Genomic DNA, 18,182 nt, shown 5'->3' with positions numbered 1-18,182 from the left:
GCAAGTCAACGTCCAATGCCTTCCCTCCGTTCTAAATCGGTCTGGGATTAAGTTTTGAGCCAGAGCTTCTCCCAAAATCATATTTTTCTTTCTTGTAATCCATCCTAGGAACAAGTCTGGTGGAGGATGTTAATGCCAAACAGACATGGAGTGTGTTAACATTTAACCCCCCCGCTCAATGCTGAGGGTCAGTTTGTGGTTTGTAATGACTTCCAGAGACGGCTAATTTTTACTGTCTTTCTTCCTCTGGGTTTTCTGCATGTTTTGTAGAAGCATCAAGAGGAGTTTCAGCGGTTTTCCATTTTCTTCCAGGATGAACTGCTTTGCTTTTCAAGTCAAACAAACATCTACATCGTGGCTACAATATCTCACTGTTCTCTGACGAACATAGAAGCTGCATAGATCGCTCTTTGATTCATTTTTCTTGTTCTGTCTTTTGGGAATGGCCCTAACAAACTTGCCGTCTCCTCTTTGTAATAACCTCAGACAGAAGGAAAATACCACAGAGTTATTCCCCTCAAGATTTGGACCATTTTGCCTGGTGAACCACATTGGAGTTCAGAACAACAGAGCTGTGCATGAAGGCATTTAACCACACACACACAAACACACAGAGAATAGATAGCTCAGTTATGTACGAGCAAATATAGAAAAAATGAGACAGAATGAGTGAGAACAAAATGCAGACTAAGACTGACGAGGTTCTTCTCTAACTTGGTGAAGAAGGAAGGAGTGGTTGTGAGTCCGCCTCCTATCTGAATTTTGCTATCATGTCGTCTCTCTGCTCGTTTGAGGTGTTTTCAAAGACAGACTTTTAGAAAGTAGGAGGAGAGGAAAAGGAAACTAGGGCCGACTGATATGGTATTATTCTGGCCAGTACCAACATCGATATCAGGAAGAGAAAAATCCGATATATCAGCCGATGTCTTTCTAAGATCTATCTTTCATTCTGTAGAGATAGATATAGATATACACATTTATTGCGTTGATCCCTTATTGTAGTTATCAAACAATTATGAAAAAGATATATAATGAAGACAAGATGGTCACTCAACTTAAAAGTAACTGCACATGTACAAGTTGCAATCTATATAGCGCCCTCTGCTGGTGCAAGAAAACTGCTAGTGTAATACAATAATAATCAAATGAACTGCTATGTGACTGGTGAATAAATATTTTAATATCGGCGCATTTCTGTGATAAATTTAGCCGACACTGATAGTCACTGGATATGCTAATATCGGCCGATATTATCGGCTAGCCGATTAATCGTTCAAGTTTTTATGTATCTTCTAATTTTTTGATAACTGAATGTCAAACATCCAAACCACACATGGAGGCACTGAGTGTGTTAACATGAACTTTTTGATCAGGTTTTTTTAAAGTGTAACGTTTTTGTGTTTTAGCATGTAAACATTACAGCCCGATTTCTGTTTTCCTTCTTATCTGCTGCTGTTTTTGCTGATCAAAGTGCCATATATATAGCATGAGACTTTCTACGCTCATGTGTGTCCTATTGAATATTCAGGTACAACGCTGTGACGAGCACTTATCTCAATATACATAATAATTTTTATAGGGTATATGGAAATGCATTTCACACTTATACTTGTCCAACTTTTCAAAACAAAAGCTCTTAATTGCATGTGTTTGAGTTCACTGGTTACATAGTCTGCTGTGTCTTTTGTCAGCGTTTCAGAGAGGTCGTACTGAATGTGTAAAGTTCTGAGATGCTGTTAAACACCTATCCGCATGAGGGCATCATGGTTATTTGGAAAAAAAACAACAACATGATCTTGATTCATGCATACATGCCATCTCATTTCTAAATGATGGCGATTCACTTTCTTGTATTTCACTTTACATTCAAAACAAATCACATGTTCACTTATTGGCTTCACAACTCTCCCAGTTTGCTTTATCAGTCACACTCTCTCAGTGTAAGGCAAAAAACATTGAATTAATTGATCTGACCATAGACTAGCCTGTGACTTAAAACAAATTTGTTGACAAAATAAGAATAGTGTGAAAGAATCGTGATCTCAATACTTAAGGCGAAAAATTGTGATTCACATTTTAGCCGTGCAGCCCTAATCTGCACCAATGTTTTTTGCCTAATAAATTGTTTATAAATGCAGTGTTTCCCATACCATTATATTAGGGGGGTGGCCCGCCCCCCCCCCCCCCCCCCCCCCCAGTGGATAGAGTCAGAAATCAGGGAAAGAAGTCATTTAAGGATACCTTTCCGATAGAACAGGACATCTGTCATTAAAAGTAACACATGATCACCAATATTCCTTCAAGTGTTTACCAAGTGTAAACCTAGGGGAAACACTGAAATGCATGATATTGATATACTAATGCAAAATACAAAAGACAGTTCTGGACCAAACAGGGCACTGTGGATTAGTTTTAATCACCCTTTTACAGTATGCATTGAAATGTACCGTTTAAGCCATGTAGCAGGCCATCCAGCTGCAGATTAAAACATTTCATAATGGCTCTCATGATGTAAATCCACGACCATGTCCGAGCGCCCGTGTGCCAGCCGACTGGATCATTACATGAGCTGCATGGTGATTAGATCAGCTGATTGCTAAGGAGACACAAGCTGCTAATTCCTGCTAATATGTTGTATGGCTTGACTTACATAATGCGCCAAATCCCCAGTTTATATAGTGCAGATAAAGCTGATCTCATTATTGAGCTAATACTCTCGTTCTTTTTTCCCTCCAGGACATAAGTTACTGGGTTCAGGTGCACAGGTTGGAGCACGATGGAGGCATTTTGGACCTGGACGACATGCTGTGTGACGTGGTGGACGACAAAGATAGGGTGAGTCTTAAACCTTTGTTTATTTTCATGCATCACCAGCTCTTCTCTTTTTCTCTTCACCTTGAAACTGTGTGCAAAGTTTAGACATTTCTGCAGAGTTGTATAAATGGCTTCAGGAGAAATTCTTACTGCAGAGATTTTTCCAATGTGGTATTCAAGTCACAAGAGTTTTGTTGGAGTTGAGGAGCTCTCCAGCTGTCTAGCCACGTGCTGTTGTTGCGTGATGGCGATGAGTCAGTCCTCTTCTTGACTGAATATTTCACACTGTCAACAACCGAGACGAGCGCTCTCTTGAGCGGTAACACTTTGACTTTGATACGGGCAGCTGTCACTGTGTCCTAGTTGAATTTGATGTCATAGTTGGACGCTTACTTGCTTGCTCTTATGTCTTCAGTAGGTCAAATCCCATTGGTAGCTAGTATGTTGAACCAGTGAAGGTTCGGAGTATTATGGAGGAAGGAAACGCCTCTCTAGCAGCCAGCTAGGTCGGTACTGTCGGTACTGCGTTGGTACGTTTACAAGAACAGCCAAGTCACCCGCCATGTTATGTTTACATTTCTTTAAAAGTCCAGTTTTAGTTTGAAGAACACAACAAATCGCCCTTTTTAAAAAAAACATTTAAGCGTGCTCGATGTTGAAAGCCCAAACTAAATTCAAAAAGGGCAGCAGGAGCAAGAAGCTGCTTCTGTTTCTACTCCAGTGTTTGGTTAACAACTTTTCAAATTCCCACCTGGTGCATGATGGGAAATGATCCTAACAGGAGCCTAGTTGTAGTCTTTTGTAGTCTTTTTTTGCTTAACAGTCCTTGCTAAATATTGTAACCCTGGACTAAAATGTCTTGGATAATATCTCTTCTTTTCATGGTCTGATGTATTTCTGGTGAAACATCTGCTTGTGATCACCTGTGAGCTGTTACTGTCTCATCACTTCTACTACAAAAACAAACTACTGTACACCACCATGCTCTCTGTAGAACTTCTCACAGTCCTTTTTTTGCTTTCAAATCCTGGAGATGAAATGTTGAATGAGTCGGATGGTTTCTTCTTAGCAGCTCAGCTCTGATGTGTGCGAGGCCTCGTGTCTTGTTTTATCTGCCTGTGTGAAGGTGTGTGGGCCAAATTACTCCCCCGCCCCCAACTATACCAACTGCAAATAATTACCCACAATCCCATTCCCCCCTCCTGTGGGAATAGTGCTGACTACACCTGAGTCACCAGCAGTTCAGCTTTCATGTGGGGCCAGAAACCCCCTCTGTGTCTTTGTGAGCGGGAAATAGATGAATGAAATCAGTGATGAGGTATGAAAGACTTTTGGCTGCTCTACAGTCAATGAAACACAGTCAGTGAAATAATCATAAATACATGAGTTAAAGTAGTTAATGATGTCATCTGACAGACAGAACGTGTATTACAACATCGATAAGTCATCTCCTGTTACTCATCAAAGTGTCTCCTGATGACACAAATGATTCATTAGAAGTTTTAATCGCTTCAAAGAAGACCAAAGTCAAAGCCATGCGAGGCTCCATCATGTCTTCTTTTTAAATGGTGATGAAACATTCGAGCGTTGGTTGAAAGTGTTATCTCAGACTCGGATCTTTTTGCAGGTTTTCTCAGAGTATCTGGTGTCACATAGACACGTCGGATATCGTGTGAAATCTGAAAACATCTCGTCCTCAAGAATACTGTGATATTTGTAGTGCTGCTGTTTCATGTTGAAAAGCACATTTCAGCATCATTATCCACAGACATGTTTTTCATTAATTGATCGTACTACAAGATTTTAAACGAGGGGCGTCCCACAAAAGGACAACAGAACCAATCATGTTTATAGCGGGTTGAAAAAAGAGTTTTATAATTGAATGATCTTAAGACAAAAGCTAACAGTTAGCATGTTGTGTACTCCTCAGAGAGCTTCAGAAACATGCCTATAAATGAAGACTTAAATTAAATTAAGTTATCTATGGAATAGCCAGATTTAAAATGTATGTATTTGTGCAGATTTTTATGATCTGTCCTTCCTGTGTTGACGTCTGTGAACCTAATTGCCCCTCAGGGACAATAAAGATTTTCTTACATATCCAAGACCTGCCGCTGTCAGGCCAGAGAGTAGATCTAGGAGACGAGATGTGATGTTCATAAGGTTTCAGAAATATATGGATGCATACAAATGAATGCCATTAATTAAAACAGAGCATGCGTGAAATGACACCAAAAGTATTGATCAAAAGTTTTATGTCTTTTTCTCTTTAGTTTATATTCAAAACAATGGAGCGAGCTGCCAACCCCAGCTCAAAGAATGGGTCCCTGATCTCTGTTTGGAGCTAAAAAGCTACCAGGAGAGTTATGGTTTCAGTGTTACAGGGACCAAATCTTCCTCTGAGGACAGTTTGTGTAGAGAGTTATGAACATATACCACAGAATCTGTACACCTCTCCAACTTTCACATTTATGTACCAAAACTCCATAGTGCACCTCTAAGTGAGCTCAGCATCATTGAACTAAGTTACAGTGACAAGAAAAATAAAACAGGCAGAAACCTCGAGCATATCAATCTTAATTTAGAAAATGGTGAAAATGTCACGTCATAACCCGTGCAGCTTTTTAGAAACGTCAGAGAGCTCTCATCACTCTGAATACTTACAGCCCTGTTTGATATGCAGATGCTTTTTCTAACTGGTTTCTGTCTTCGTGCCTGACTGAAAGAAACTTGTTTTTCTATATAAAAAAGACGGATTCATGTATTCATGAGCGTCTATGCAGGTTATTATGGCTGTGCACTGGGTGTCATGGAAACGCATCAGGTGGGATCAGGGGTGCAGAGCAGATGTTTTGCACCTGCCGTCTGAAACGCTCATTTCTCCTTTTCACTCTCCTCTCCCCTCGTCTCTGTTCCTCATGTGATCCTTCATAAACAACACAAACACAAAGACAGAAGTCGTTTTCTGAGAGTTGATTTCAAACTAATTAAAGACTATTCAGCACATTCATGTTGCATTTGTTCTGATGCTGTGAGAGACTGCTCCCCCTGGTGGCTATGTGGGCTCTTTACATCTCACTCCTGACCAAATATTAAAATCTTTAGAAAGACAAAAAAAACAACACAAAACCAGCTTTTTATTGGATTATTTTTTTTACCAGTCTCACGAGTGGGAGTGTTTTAGCTCCACTCAAACAGTCATGTTTCAGCATCAAACCCAGCCCTGAAAGTAAACAGAAATAAAACGGTCACACGGCGGGCTGACACACACTGCTCGATGACGCTGTTGGTAGTATCTGCATGACACACATAACGAGAGAGTGCACAGGTCGGCTGGATGTGGGCCGAGAAAACCAGCCCTCAGTGTGTGTACACATGAATTATCTGTGTGGGTATTTGCTTGTGTGTGTGTGTGTGTGTGTGTGTGTGTGTGTGTGTGTGTGTGTGTGTGTGTGTGTGTGTGTGTACGTGTGTGTGTGTGTGTGTACGTGTGTGTGTGTGTGTGTGTGTGTGTACGTGTGTGTGTGTGTACGTGTGTGCGTGCGTGCGTGCGTGTTAGTAATAGTTAGTGGTAAATCCAGTCAGTCCAGTTCCTCTGATCAGCCGCTGTCTCTGTTTTACTCCACAAACAGGCTGGAGTTAAGCAATGCTTTCTGAAGTCTTTCTATGCTGAACTCATTTTATTTGGATTTATCCTTTATTTAATCTGAGAGGAACCACTGAGCCTGATGTCTCTTTTCCACGGGTTCCCTGCAGCAGAACCAAAACACACACATGTAGAAACACAGTAGAGAAAGAGTTAAATAAACATTCATAGACACATGTTTATAATTGTAAAGCCACGCCCCCTTTCAGTATCTCCATATCATAAACAATTCATATCACGCTACTGCTTTTAAAAAGATCCGTCCTCTCACTTTTTATTTCCTAACCTTTATTCAGAAGTTCAAGGAAACCTGAAAATACAAACTTTTGTCAGACACATCATGGCTAAATTCTCAAATCATTCAGTTTGATTTTTAGCAATGTATGAATGTAAATCAACAGAACGAGGTTACAAACAGTCAAAAGCAATCACTTGCATCTTTTTGTTAAAACTAAACAGAACGGTTACTGCTGCCTTGGTGATGAATCAGAGACCCCATGAAAGAGAATCTACTAACCCTGCTTCACCATGTGGTAGTCCACGTTTGTGAAGTATGTTGCTGTGTTCATTCATTGTTCACATTTCTCATTACTGATGAGCTCTGTGTGGTGATAGTTCATCTCACACACGAGCGATGAAGTCATTGTTTACATCGCTTCACACCGATGATAGCTCAGGTTTGATGCTTTAAGATAATGGAGTCAGTGCAGCTAAGTTTGAGCATAAATGACCCCGACGTGATTTGAACACGCAACCTTCTGATCTGGAGTCAGACGCGCTACCGTTGCGCCACGAGGTCCTGTGGTAGTCCCCCTCACCTTCTGTTCACACAGCTCGGTTTAGATTAAAGTTATTGTTTTGCTCTCTGCCTCTCCTCTGGCCGGCTCCATTTAAAACAGGAAGGTTTGTTCTGTAGAGGTCAAAATCAGGGAGAGTTTATTATTAAAAAATAAAAACATAAAAATAATTAAAAATAAAGAATATTTCCTCCTTTCAGTTTGAATTTATCACAAGTTTTTAACAGCTCAGTTTGTCGCTCGGTGTCTTTGCTGATAGCCTGCGCTTTAGGACATTAACGTTGGTGCAAAACTTCATTTTATAATGAAATTGAGTCAAAACAAATGAAATCTGTTTTAGTCTTTATTGTGATCTTTATTGTTGGGTGTTGATTTTCACTGTATGAAATGTAAATGAGTCACATGTAGGTGCAGTGATAAGAAAACACAGCAGTGGGGAGTTAATGTGAAAACAGATGTCGTCACCCTGCAAGTTTTGGTGCAGTTAGGTGCAGCCAAGCCTTACTTGTGTGTGCGTGTGTGATTCTATATGTGTGTGTGTGTGCGTGTGTGTGTGGTATGTGAGATGTCAGGCTCCGGTTCAGCAGGCAGTCCTACGGTGGAGCTGCATGCTGGGGCCTGCCCGTCTCCGCTCCACACTTCTTCATATTGATTTACTACTCGACATGAAAAACAAGAGCGTGTCCGGACTGTTTGGATCTGCTGTTGCACAAGTGTTTCCTTTGCTTTTACACGTTTCACTCATCAGGGAAGTAGAGGTGTCTTTCTTCATGTATTAGTTTGTTTTAAAGATAAACTGGTGGCATCATTCTGATGTTTATTGAGAGATGTTGTTGATACAAAAGCTTCAGTAAAAGAAAGGGCTCAAATCAACAACATGACACCGGCTGTACTATTCTGTCCACTAAAGGTTCATCGTGTGTTGGAGTGATGCTCATTGGGTTTTCAAAGGTTTATTTTGGCGTTTATTTCCACACCTGCCTCTTGGTGCTCTGCTGCCACCAGTTGGATCAAAGTGTAAAGTAGTAGCTCCTTTTCTCAAAGCGCTCCCTCGAAACACACACACACACACACACACACACACACACACATACACACACACACACACACACACACACACACACACACACATGATCTCAGTCTGATGTGACACCCATAGATAAATGAAAGCCCCTTCTTTAAGGTGGAGTGGTGAATACAGCAGAAAGCTATGGGGTGATCTCCGCTCACGCACACAGAAACAGGAAATGTATATAACCATGATTTCACTCGTATAGTAAGCTGTCCAAATCAATAACGTAACCAACTCAGTAGAACCAGTCTGCAATATGAGATCAAATAAAACCTACATATTTAGAGGCATTTCTTTTTTTAACGTCTTATCATTTCAATTTGATTTTTGATTTTTTTTATTTATTCATTTTTGTAAGTCCAAGTAACCAAACACACGTGCACAGTAATTCATAAGATCCTGATTATAATGTACAACATTTGTTGTTGCAGATGTAGCACGCTGTTTGATGTGCATTCAACTTTAAAGGGGATTTACTTTATTTACAACTTTTGAACTATTTTCTGCAAATTTTGGGGTCAAAATGGCTGAAATTAAAGAATTGCATCCTTAGATTGTTAAAATGAGCTTCTTGTTTTTGTCACTGACGGGCTCAGATTATTATTCAAAGTGTCTGACAACATGACGCAAAGCTTTAGCGATAGACTTTAATGTCAAAGAAGATGATTTTTTGAATTCAGAAACAGCTTCTATATTGCTCTCTTTAAACTAACCAGACTCTAGTGACAAAAAGAGAAATGTAATCTCACAGAATACAGAAGTTGTTGTTTAAAGCCCGGCTCAGACTGCAGGGTTATCGGGCCGATTTGAGGTCTGATTCCTTCCTGACGATCGCGGGGGTATTCCTGACTCGAGGCTGCTCAGCACCGATTACCTGCCCAGATTATTTTGTAGTGTGAGTCGTATAAAGATCCAATCTTAACGTCCCCGATCTGCTCAGAGACTGCAGGACGCTCTGATTTATATCAAACAAGTTTGATATTTAGGATTTAAAATCTTGATGATTACATCATGAACGGGTTTGGTAGAAATTGTGTTTGACTCCAATAACTGAGAGAGACGAGGGAGGATCAGGAATGAGTGGGCAGTAGTGGAGACTGGCGGCAAAACACAACCTGCACAGTGCACAGGACAGCTGAAATACATCTGACAGGTAGAATCTGACCTCCAGTTCTCACTGAAGAACAGATTAAACATGTCCTGTCACCCAAACCTTTTTTATCCTCTCTGCACGGATGATTAAAATCATAAATCCCCCCCCCCCCCGGGTTAACAAACTATTTCTGATTCTGACGTTTATAGATATTCAGCTGATACATAGTGTTATGTAGAGTAGAGAGTGTCTCAGAAGGAGGTGTGTGTGTGTGTGTGTGTGTGTGTGTGTGTGTGTGTGTGTGTGTGTGTGTGTGTGTGTGTGTGTGTGTGTGTGTGTGTGTGTGTGTGTGTGTGTGTGTGTGTGTGTGTGTGTGTGTGTGTGTGTGTGTGTGTGTGTGTGTGCAGCCTGTGGTTAGACATCCAGAGTGAGAAGAAGCCTCTGATCGCTCTGAAACAGGCCATGATCCAGACACCTCATCTCTCCTCCAGATGGCAACGTGGTGATTCAAAAGGCTCCTGGTTTGGATTGTGTCCTCAGGTTAGAACTTCACAATGTGGATCTGCTGTAATGAGTTCATAAAAGAATGAAACCGGTGCAATATGGCCTATTACATGAAATGAGACTGAACTTTAATGGTCATTGTGGGGAAAGTGGGCGATTGCACGAGCAATTAAAATGGTATAAACTTCAAAGCTGTTGTGATTATGCTAAGATGGAGAGAGAGTCAGATGCAGAAACAAGCTGGAGTTAATCAAACCTTTAGAAAATGTTGCATGAAGAAGAAACAGGTAGAATTGATTTGTATTTTTATTGTGATTAAGAAGTGTTGTTGAGTCAGCTTTGCTTTTTTCCCCACAATAAATGCAGATAACCTGACACTGAAGCTTCTCAGGTTTTTAAAGAGTCCTTTCAAAAAAGAGACCCATGAAGTTTGCACATACTGTGAGTGCAAAAAAGTCCACTTATTTGGGGCGTTGGATAGCCTAATGGTTATGTCACACGCCCCATGTTCATGTCCCCATCGCAGTGGCCATTGGATTCCAGTTTAACCTAAAAATGCAGAAATCCAACATAAATAAAACCTAACTAAAAAAAAAAGAAAGTCAGCTAATTTTTCTAAATAATGTTGGTCAAAGTAATGGCTGATTTTAAATGTAATGTTAAGGCAAACACATAAATGGAAAACACCATATTTTATCATATTCAGATTGAGCTGGTGAACTTGTGAGGACATCACAGTCTATAGATGATGGTAATGATGACGTTTGAATCTAAAGGAACCGTAAATGTGAGATTTGACACCTCAGCCTACGGCATATTATCCTGCTCACACAGACAGCTGTCATACGCTAAACAAAGTGCACAAAGTATGACATGAAGGAAATGGCAGCCTTCTCTACTTTTTACTCTAGCTTGTGGAGCGCTAACTAAGCTGTCTGTCGTCACAATAATAGGACTTCCCACTCATTGGTGTTTACGCACTGCACTGCTTTATTTCCCCTTCCGCGTCAATCATTAATTGAGTCTAATGCAACTTGTCAGCCTGCTTAAGGTAAAAGTTTTCATCTTGATATGTGCTCTAAAGGGAGGTCGCAAACTCATAAGTGAAGAGGATTTGAGGAGCAGGTCCCTTGATGTTCGTATTCTGGATCTCCCTCATTAACACAGATGAGTCAAAGCACACCTGTCCCAGGGGCTTAATGAGTGCTGGACGTGAAAGGGTTAATCTTCAGGGATGATTAAGGGTAAAAACACTTTCTAGATGAAGACCCTGAATCAGCGGTTCAGTTTGTGTGGTTTTGTTTTACAGCAGTTGTATGAGCTGAACTGCAGTTACACCTGTGGACCACAGAGAGGCGGTAAAGTCCAAGTTGTGACAGTCTGAGCGTCTGTAACTCGTCTACTGCAGAGACTCTGCATGCATGTTTTGTTTTTATTCGATGCAGCCTCACAATACGGACACATCATTTGATTTAAGGACACAGAGATGTAGGGAAAAAAAGAAACTAGAAGATTAAGAAAAAAGAGAACAAGAAGACAAAAAAGGAGAAGAAGAATGGATTCAAATAAACAAAAAATAATTAATGAGATAGAAGAAGAAAGAGTGAAAAGAAGAAAGAAAAACAGAAACCTGATTGAACGTAGTTGAACTCTTCATGTCTGACTGCTTCGTCTCTTTGTGCTAATGCTGCCTGTTTATAATGAGCACCACATCCATGGCTCCTGTGGCTCAGCTCCTTGGACAATTGGCACTTTCTTGGCCCCTGAAGTTGGCATTGCCATGGCAACAGCGGTCGGGTGCCAAGTGGGCACCTGCGCTGGGTCGAGATCAAGCCGTGAGTGAAATTAGCCAAGGCTAAAGCGGGGTCCCAGCAGCTGCCCCCTGGTACCAGAACACTGCCGGGGGAAATCAAAGACTAATTACTCTGTTTGTCTGTGCTCTGTGTGTGTGCGTGTCTTTGTGTGTGTGTGTGTGTGTGTGTGTGTGTGTGTGTGTGTGTGTGTGTGTGTGTGTGTGTGTGTGTGTGTGTGTGTGTGTCTGTGTGTGTGTGTGTGTGTGTGTGTGTGTGTGTGTGTGTGTGTGTGTGCAGCCTCTTTTGGCAGAGATTGAAGACTATTGTATCTGGTTGTCTGTCTCTCACCATCCTCTCCCAGACAGCATCGCCATGCTCCTCACACTTTGTGGACTAAGCTTTTAATTTGTGCATTTTTGCAGCTTTGCATGATTTGTTGGTCGCTTCATGAAGCGCCACATTGATGTTCACAGCTCGTCAAGAGAAAGTTAAACCATCAAAACATTCACAAACCTTGGGATGTGTAAATCATTGTGCGAGTTCTGGGTTGATATGGAGTAAATCTGAGTTACAACGCCAGTTCTGGCTATTACTGCAATATAGTGTTTTGAAAACGGACTTTTTTTTATGATATTCACACCTGAAAAAGCTCTAGATACCCTGGGAATGTCATTCGATTCATCTGAACAGGCCTGTACCATAAATGCAGTATAACCCAGATGCTGCCCTCTGGTGGCCAAACAGACGCCTCACCTAGGTGTAGTGTTTGCATACTATTTTTCCTCTGGCCCTGATTGACCCTTGACCTTTACTTCGGTGGCATTTGATGTTTTCGATACTGCCAAAATGGACATAGAGAGACCTTTTACTTAATACCTGTTGAAACATGAATCTGACATTGGGTCATATGTGTAGTAGAAATGTGAAATGCATTTTGAAGTTGGAGCCTTCTTGACCCGATAAAAGGCAGAAAGTGTCTTTTTGGCTCAAGACTCACCGACCAGTACGTGTTTGTGTATTCTTCAGTGGACACGGTGCGTCAAATGTTAACACTTCATCTCTAATGTAGAAGTATGAAGGAACTGGGGGAGAGCAGATGCAGGAATGTGTGAACACATGGCAGTTTTTTCATGTTCTCTGTGAGTCACCTGCACCTGTTTCTGCTCGGAAACAAAAAACCTTCATACTGGCACACATCGTCAGCCCGACACCGAGATTCAGGATAGCATAAGGTTATAGACCTGAACTTTAAAAGGTGTTACTGCTGATGGAATTAGACACACACACACACACATGCACACACGCACACACACACACACACACACACATGCACAAAGTTGAACTTCTCCCGGACAGAAAGTGAAGATATCGTCAGCCAGCATGGGAACAAAAAAGAACAGTCAAACCAAATGAGACATCACACTCTTTTATTCACACAGACAGAAATAGTCACACACTGACAGAGGCGCACACGTCCACACACACACACACACACACACACACACACACACACACACACACACACACACACACACACACACCTGATATCCTGACAGACACACACACACACACACACACACACACACACACACACACACACACACACACACACACACACACACCTGATATCCTGACAGACACACACACACCCTGCTGGAGAGAGTTGTAATTAGCCTGTAAGGACCAGAGTCAGCTCCGCGCCCTCACAGACTGGTGTAGTAGCAGAATTTATCCCCTTCCTCTGCTGCTGCGCTCCGAGGCTGGTGGGCGGCAGAAAGCAGTTTTTCATTTCATTTTCCTTCGGGGCTTTGGATTTATTGTCAGTTGTTGCTTGTTTATTAGGTTGCTAGCTTTTGAACTTCACACACCCGGGGACGGTTTGTTGAGCAACGCCGTTTCTATTTCAGCAACTCCCTCTTTCCCATTTCTGCTGTTATAATTCCCTCACAGCGGGAGGTGCTTTGGAGAGGCTGAAACAGCTTCTTTTTTAGAGAGCAGGAATCAAACCTGTTGTCATTATTCACTGCATTGTGAGGTGCTTTCAGTTTTAAATACATAAGTACTACAGTCTTATCAGTTTAACTCACAACATAGGAACGCAAGGACTGAGATCTCAATGACAGAGAGCATTCTCCAGCTCTCTCAGGTTCAGGAAAGCCCCTCGAGCATGCCGCTGTAGTATTCATGCTTTCACCCATTAGTGCGGTTTCTCCTTATTTGTCCCCTCCGCCTCTTCTTTTCTTTTTCCACTATTATTCTCCATTAGTAGACTACCTATAATATGAGTAGTGAGCGACAGTGTTGTGAAAATGGTCTTCTCGCATCATAACAACAGACTACCGTTATTTAGAGTTATTTCCTCTCACACATGAGCTGAACGTTGGCTGTCGGCTGTAGTCTTTACGGTGTGTTCAAGTGCAACTTTTTGGCCAAGACAAAAGGCCTTCGTCTGCTTGGTGTGTCAGGGCCTTGATATGCGCTCTGAAATTCTGATTTTGGGCACTGCAAGGGCAGATATAGCTGACAGAGGCTCTTTGTTGTAGATTTACTTCTGTCCAGCTAACCATGAAGTGTTTGGTACACATTTTAAATCACTATGGTAGACAGAATCTCACAGACAACATGCATGGAGCATGCCATTTTCCCCTGGTTAACATGTTAAAACAAGCCTTACTCTGTAAATAACTCATTGCATTAGTTTGTTTGTATGAATCAACAAAGCTTGATGCCCTAAAAAATGTTGTTCTTTACCGTGACACTTTTTCAATTTGGTCCTTAGAGTGAAGAGATTTGTGTAACCTGTGGATTGAAAAAAAGTGCGATATATATTCGTTTTTAATAGTCATATTTGATTAAGTAGAGTTGCTGAAAATATCAGGACAAAACCAACGATCATGCCAAAGAGTTTTAAAAAAATATTTTTTTTACAACTATGTTACACTATTTATTTCCCTGATGTCTCTTCTTTTGCAGAAATCATTGTCATACTGGTGAACGGTTTTGTATACCACATGAGGGTAAAAGAGCGTCATGTGATATAGAATGGAGGAGTACTATGTGTGCAGTACAGACAGTCAGAGACAGAGAGGAGACGATACAGAACAAAGGTCACCTGGCTGTCTTAAACCTCCAGCCTCAGTCGAGCATGACGGCCTGCTGAAGCTGCTGATATGAACCTGCTGAGCCACCAGGAAAGAAAACATTGTTGACAAAAAAAATAACAGCTCCTGCTGTACAGCATATGCAGGATGACATACATATATTTGTGCCTTGGGGTAAGAATGATATGTTATGTTTCCATATTGAACCGCAGCAAAAAAAAAGCAAAACGGGTGAAATCAGGTCATATCATCAAGCCTTTCTTTCAGCCATCTCGTCACGTAGGTGTCTCTGATTTCTCCACTATGACAGCCGCCCTACAGGAGGAGATTCCTGATGATACGCCAAATCTCTCCTGACATGGCGTTGGCTTGTCTGGATACTGTCTGGAAATGTCGCAGCATTTACCAAAGCTGAGGATAGGCAGCGCCGAAACAAGAAAAAAGCCTCACTAAGGGAATCTTATAGACAAGAATATGCACACATGTACAGACTGATGTACCCATCCACACACACAGAATTCCTATTGTCGCAACACACAATCACAACAATGTATTGTGTGTGTGTGTGTGTGTGTGTGTGTGTGTGTGTGTGTGTGTGTGTGTGTGTGTGTCATGCAGGAGGATGTTTGTCCTCGCTGACAGCTGTCAGAGCTGCTTTGGTTGCAACGTCTGGATACTTTGCCAAACGAGCCTATTATCTGCAGCGGTGTGTGTGTGTGTGTGTGAGAGTGTGTGTGTATGTGTGTGTGTGTGTGGGGGGAGGGGGTCTGTATTGCCACAGGGGGGCTGATTTGGGTCAGCTGCCATGAGACTGGCCTTAAACTGAGGTGACAGAGATACAAACCCCCCTACTTGAATCCTGCATCCTTCATCCCCCCCCCCCCCCCCCCCCCCAGCAGGGATGTATCCAGAGGCTCTAAGATAACAAAGGACTGGTTTTCCTCAGTTAGCCACAAACTGAACCCACTACATGAAGATACAGGAAAGAGACATGTCCCTGACTTCCACTTTGGAGGCTGAATAAGTTGCTATGTATCCTTATTATCCCAGTATGAGGCCTTTTAGAGGAAGTGGTCTTCATATTCCCCCCCCTCCTCATGGGGGCAGCAGTGCATTCTCCATGTGGCTCTCAGCATGATTGCCCGCTAGAAAATTACTTACACAAAGTCACCGTCAGTTCAACAGAAACTGCAATCTTAAACAGAAAACTTCAATCTTCCATCAACTGCTTATTCTTTTGAATATATAGACCTATTTTGTGTGTCACCCCCACTGCCTCTGGGCTCCTTGTTAAAGCAGCCGAGTGTCTCCTCTGCATGACAAGTATCCTTCTGTAGCTTTTGTCTCAAGAGTCTCCAGACCATGAGCTGCTGTTTTCAACACTTGACTACTTCTCTCACAACCAGATATAATTACCCTCACAGATCCAAAGTCACCACAAGGTTGAGTCGGAAAACATTGGCTCTCAAATTGAGTTTGGAAGGCAAAGCTATGTTTTAGAAGATGGGTTAAATTATTAAAAGGGATATCATATATACCGCGCTGGAATGTGAGCAGTGTGTGGGCTTCAGTATTGTAGCAATTAGCTGAGCTATGAGTACGGTGCAGCGGCTTATAGTTGAGTGATTTGGTTACACACTGCATACTCATGAGCAGAAAATCTGAGCCACATAGACGATGTTTTAGAGTTCATGACGGGCGACTGCAAGAAAATAAAGTAGGAGATTAAAGGTAGAGAGGACACAAGAGACAAATCAAGCAAGAAAATAAAGGAAGGAAGCAATGTAGAAACAAACAAAAGGAAACACATTGGAGTGGAGAGCAGGCCTTGCCACGAGCTAAACTGAGTCTGGCTGTTGAAGGCTGGCGCTGCAGCGAGCTGAAGTTGACTCTGGCACACGGAGGTAGGGCGGCGGTGCCAGAGCCGGGGAAAAGCTAAGCCTGGTTTTGGAGAGCTTTAGACGGGGCATATTGTAGGAGACAGAGAGCTGAATCCCCTCTCACACCAGGCTGTGTGCTCTCAGTGCCTCTCAGCTCACCAGAAAAGAACCTCTTCAGATTATGGGAGGCTTACAGACACGCTGAAGAACCGAATGTGGACCAGTCTGATGTGTGGTGACGAGGTTGGTCCTTTGACTTCATGCATCTTAAACGTCAACGGGCTTTGAATATTGTTTAAAAGACATCAATAGAGATTATATTAGAAGAACCCAACAGTCATTGGTCACACGATTGAGCGGATATGGGACCAATCAGGTATCAGTGTAATGGTTGTCCAATATGAATACTTTTTAAAGGAGCATACCATGAAAAAAAAACCCTGCCATTATCAGCGTCTACCTTGTTTATAATGCTCTCAGAACATCTACTTTAAAGCCTTGAGTCTGGTATTTCGGCGGTCACCATCTTGGTTTACCACTCACTAAAGCCCTGGGTATACTTTCTTTCACCTCGGTATGCAAATGCATGACATCAGCCTTGCGTATCCTTTGGTGGTTTGGAGCGTTGGTTGTTAATGCTGCGCGCCCGCGAGATCTAATATGTATTGAACCGCTGTCGGAGCAGTTTAGGATGAACATTGGAGACACCAGAGAGCTGCTACAACAATGGTGGGAAGTTTAGAAGAAAAGCTAAAAATCAAGATTTCAACTACCTCCCTGATCTTAGAATTAGTCAAACCTCCTTGAGTGTCGCCATGCAAATCCAGAATCTCTACTTCAGTGTTTTACGCCGTCTGATTTATGTGGTGCTCCCCCTAGAGGAATCCTCCAGTAACACGCGTTGTACAAAGGCAAGTATGTGAACTTTTACGTTCATGATGCAGCCAGTTGTCTACCTTAATGTCTAACACACTACAGCTGCTGTCCGTCCTACAGACTCATCTTAAGACACATGGCGATCGTACTTTTGAGGCCAGAGCCGAGGCCAATACTCTGGAACTCTTCTGACTCTGTTGGGTCCTTCAAAAATCAGTTAAAAACATACATCTAGGGTATCATGTCCACCCTGTCTACCTCCTATGTGTGAATGATCTGTTTTACTGTCGCGCCGTGAGCTATCCCTTTGTTCTGTTTTTATTTCTGTAGATAGATAGATAGATAGATAGATAGATAGATACTTTATTTATCCAAATATAAATTCAAAGCATCCAGTAGCAGGTTACAAAGACATACATGACATGAAACATTTGTTACAAATTAAACCACAAAACCGACACCCCCCTCCCATACATATATATTAACCTGAAAAAAAGATTTAAAGAATACCCCTAGATGAATCAAATTTAAACTGTGCAATTAAAAAATAGACGTATACAAGAAATGTACATAACCCGTGCGGGGATAAAAATATGCTGTATGCTC

The 18,182-nt window shown here is 41.9% G+C and overlaps 1 protein-coding gene and 1 non-coding gene across 4 annotated transcripts in view; one reads left to right on the top strand and one right to left on the bottom strand.

Annotated features, from left to right (window-relative positions):
* Positions 1–18,182, top strand: part of LOC109981977 (partitioning defective 3 homolog) — a 377,174-nt gene that overhangs the window by 50,254 nt on the left and 308,738 nt on the right. For all 3 annotated transcript variants that reach the window (XM_065949089.1, XM_065949090.1, XM_020630999.3), the window contains exon 2: positions 2,737–2,835. In XM_065949089.1, the coding sequence (XP_065805161.1) occupies positions 2,737–2,835 (99 nt within the window). The remainder of the gene's footprint in view (positions 1–2,736; positions 2,836–18,182) is intronic.
* trnaw-cca (transfer RNA tryptophan (anticodon CCA)) lies at positions 7,188–7,259 on the bottom strand. The gene has a single exon. It is a non-coding gene; the product is annotated as a tRNA-Trp (tRNA).

This window comes from Labrus bergylta, chromosome 20 (genome assembly GCF_963930695.1).
Source record: "Labrus bergylta chromosome 20, fLabBer1.1, whole genome shotgun sequence".
Classification (NCBI taxonomy): Eukaryota; Metazoa; Chordata; class Actinopteri; order Labriformes; family Labridae; genus Labrus; species Labrus bergylta.
The sequence above is the reverse complement of the archived record's forward strand: the minus strand, read 5'-3'. Positions and strand labels throughout refer to the sequence as shown.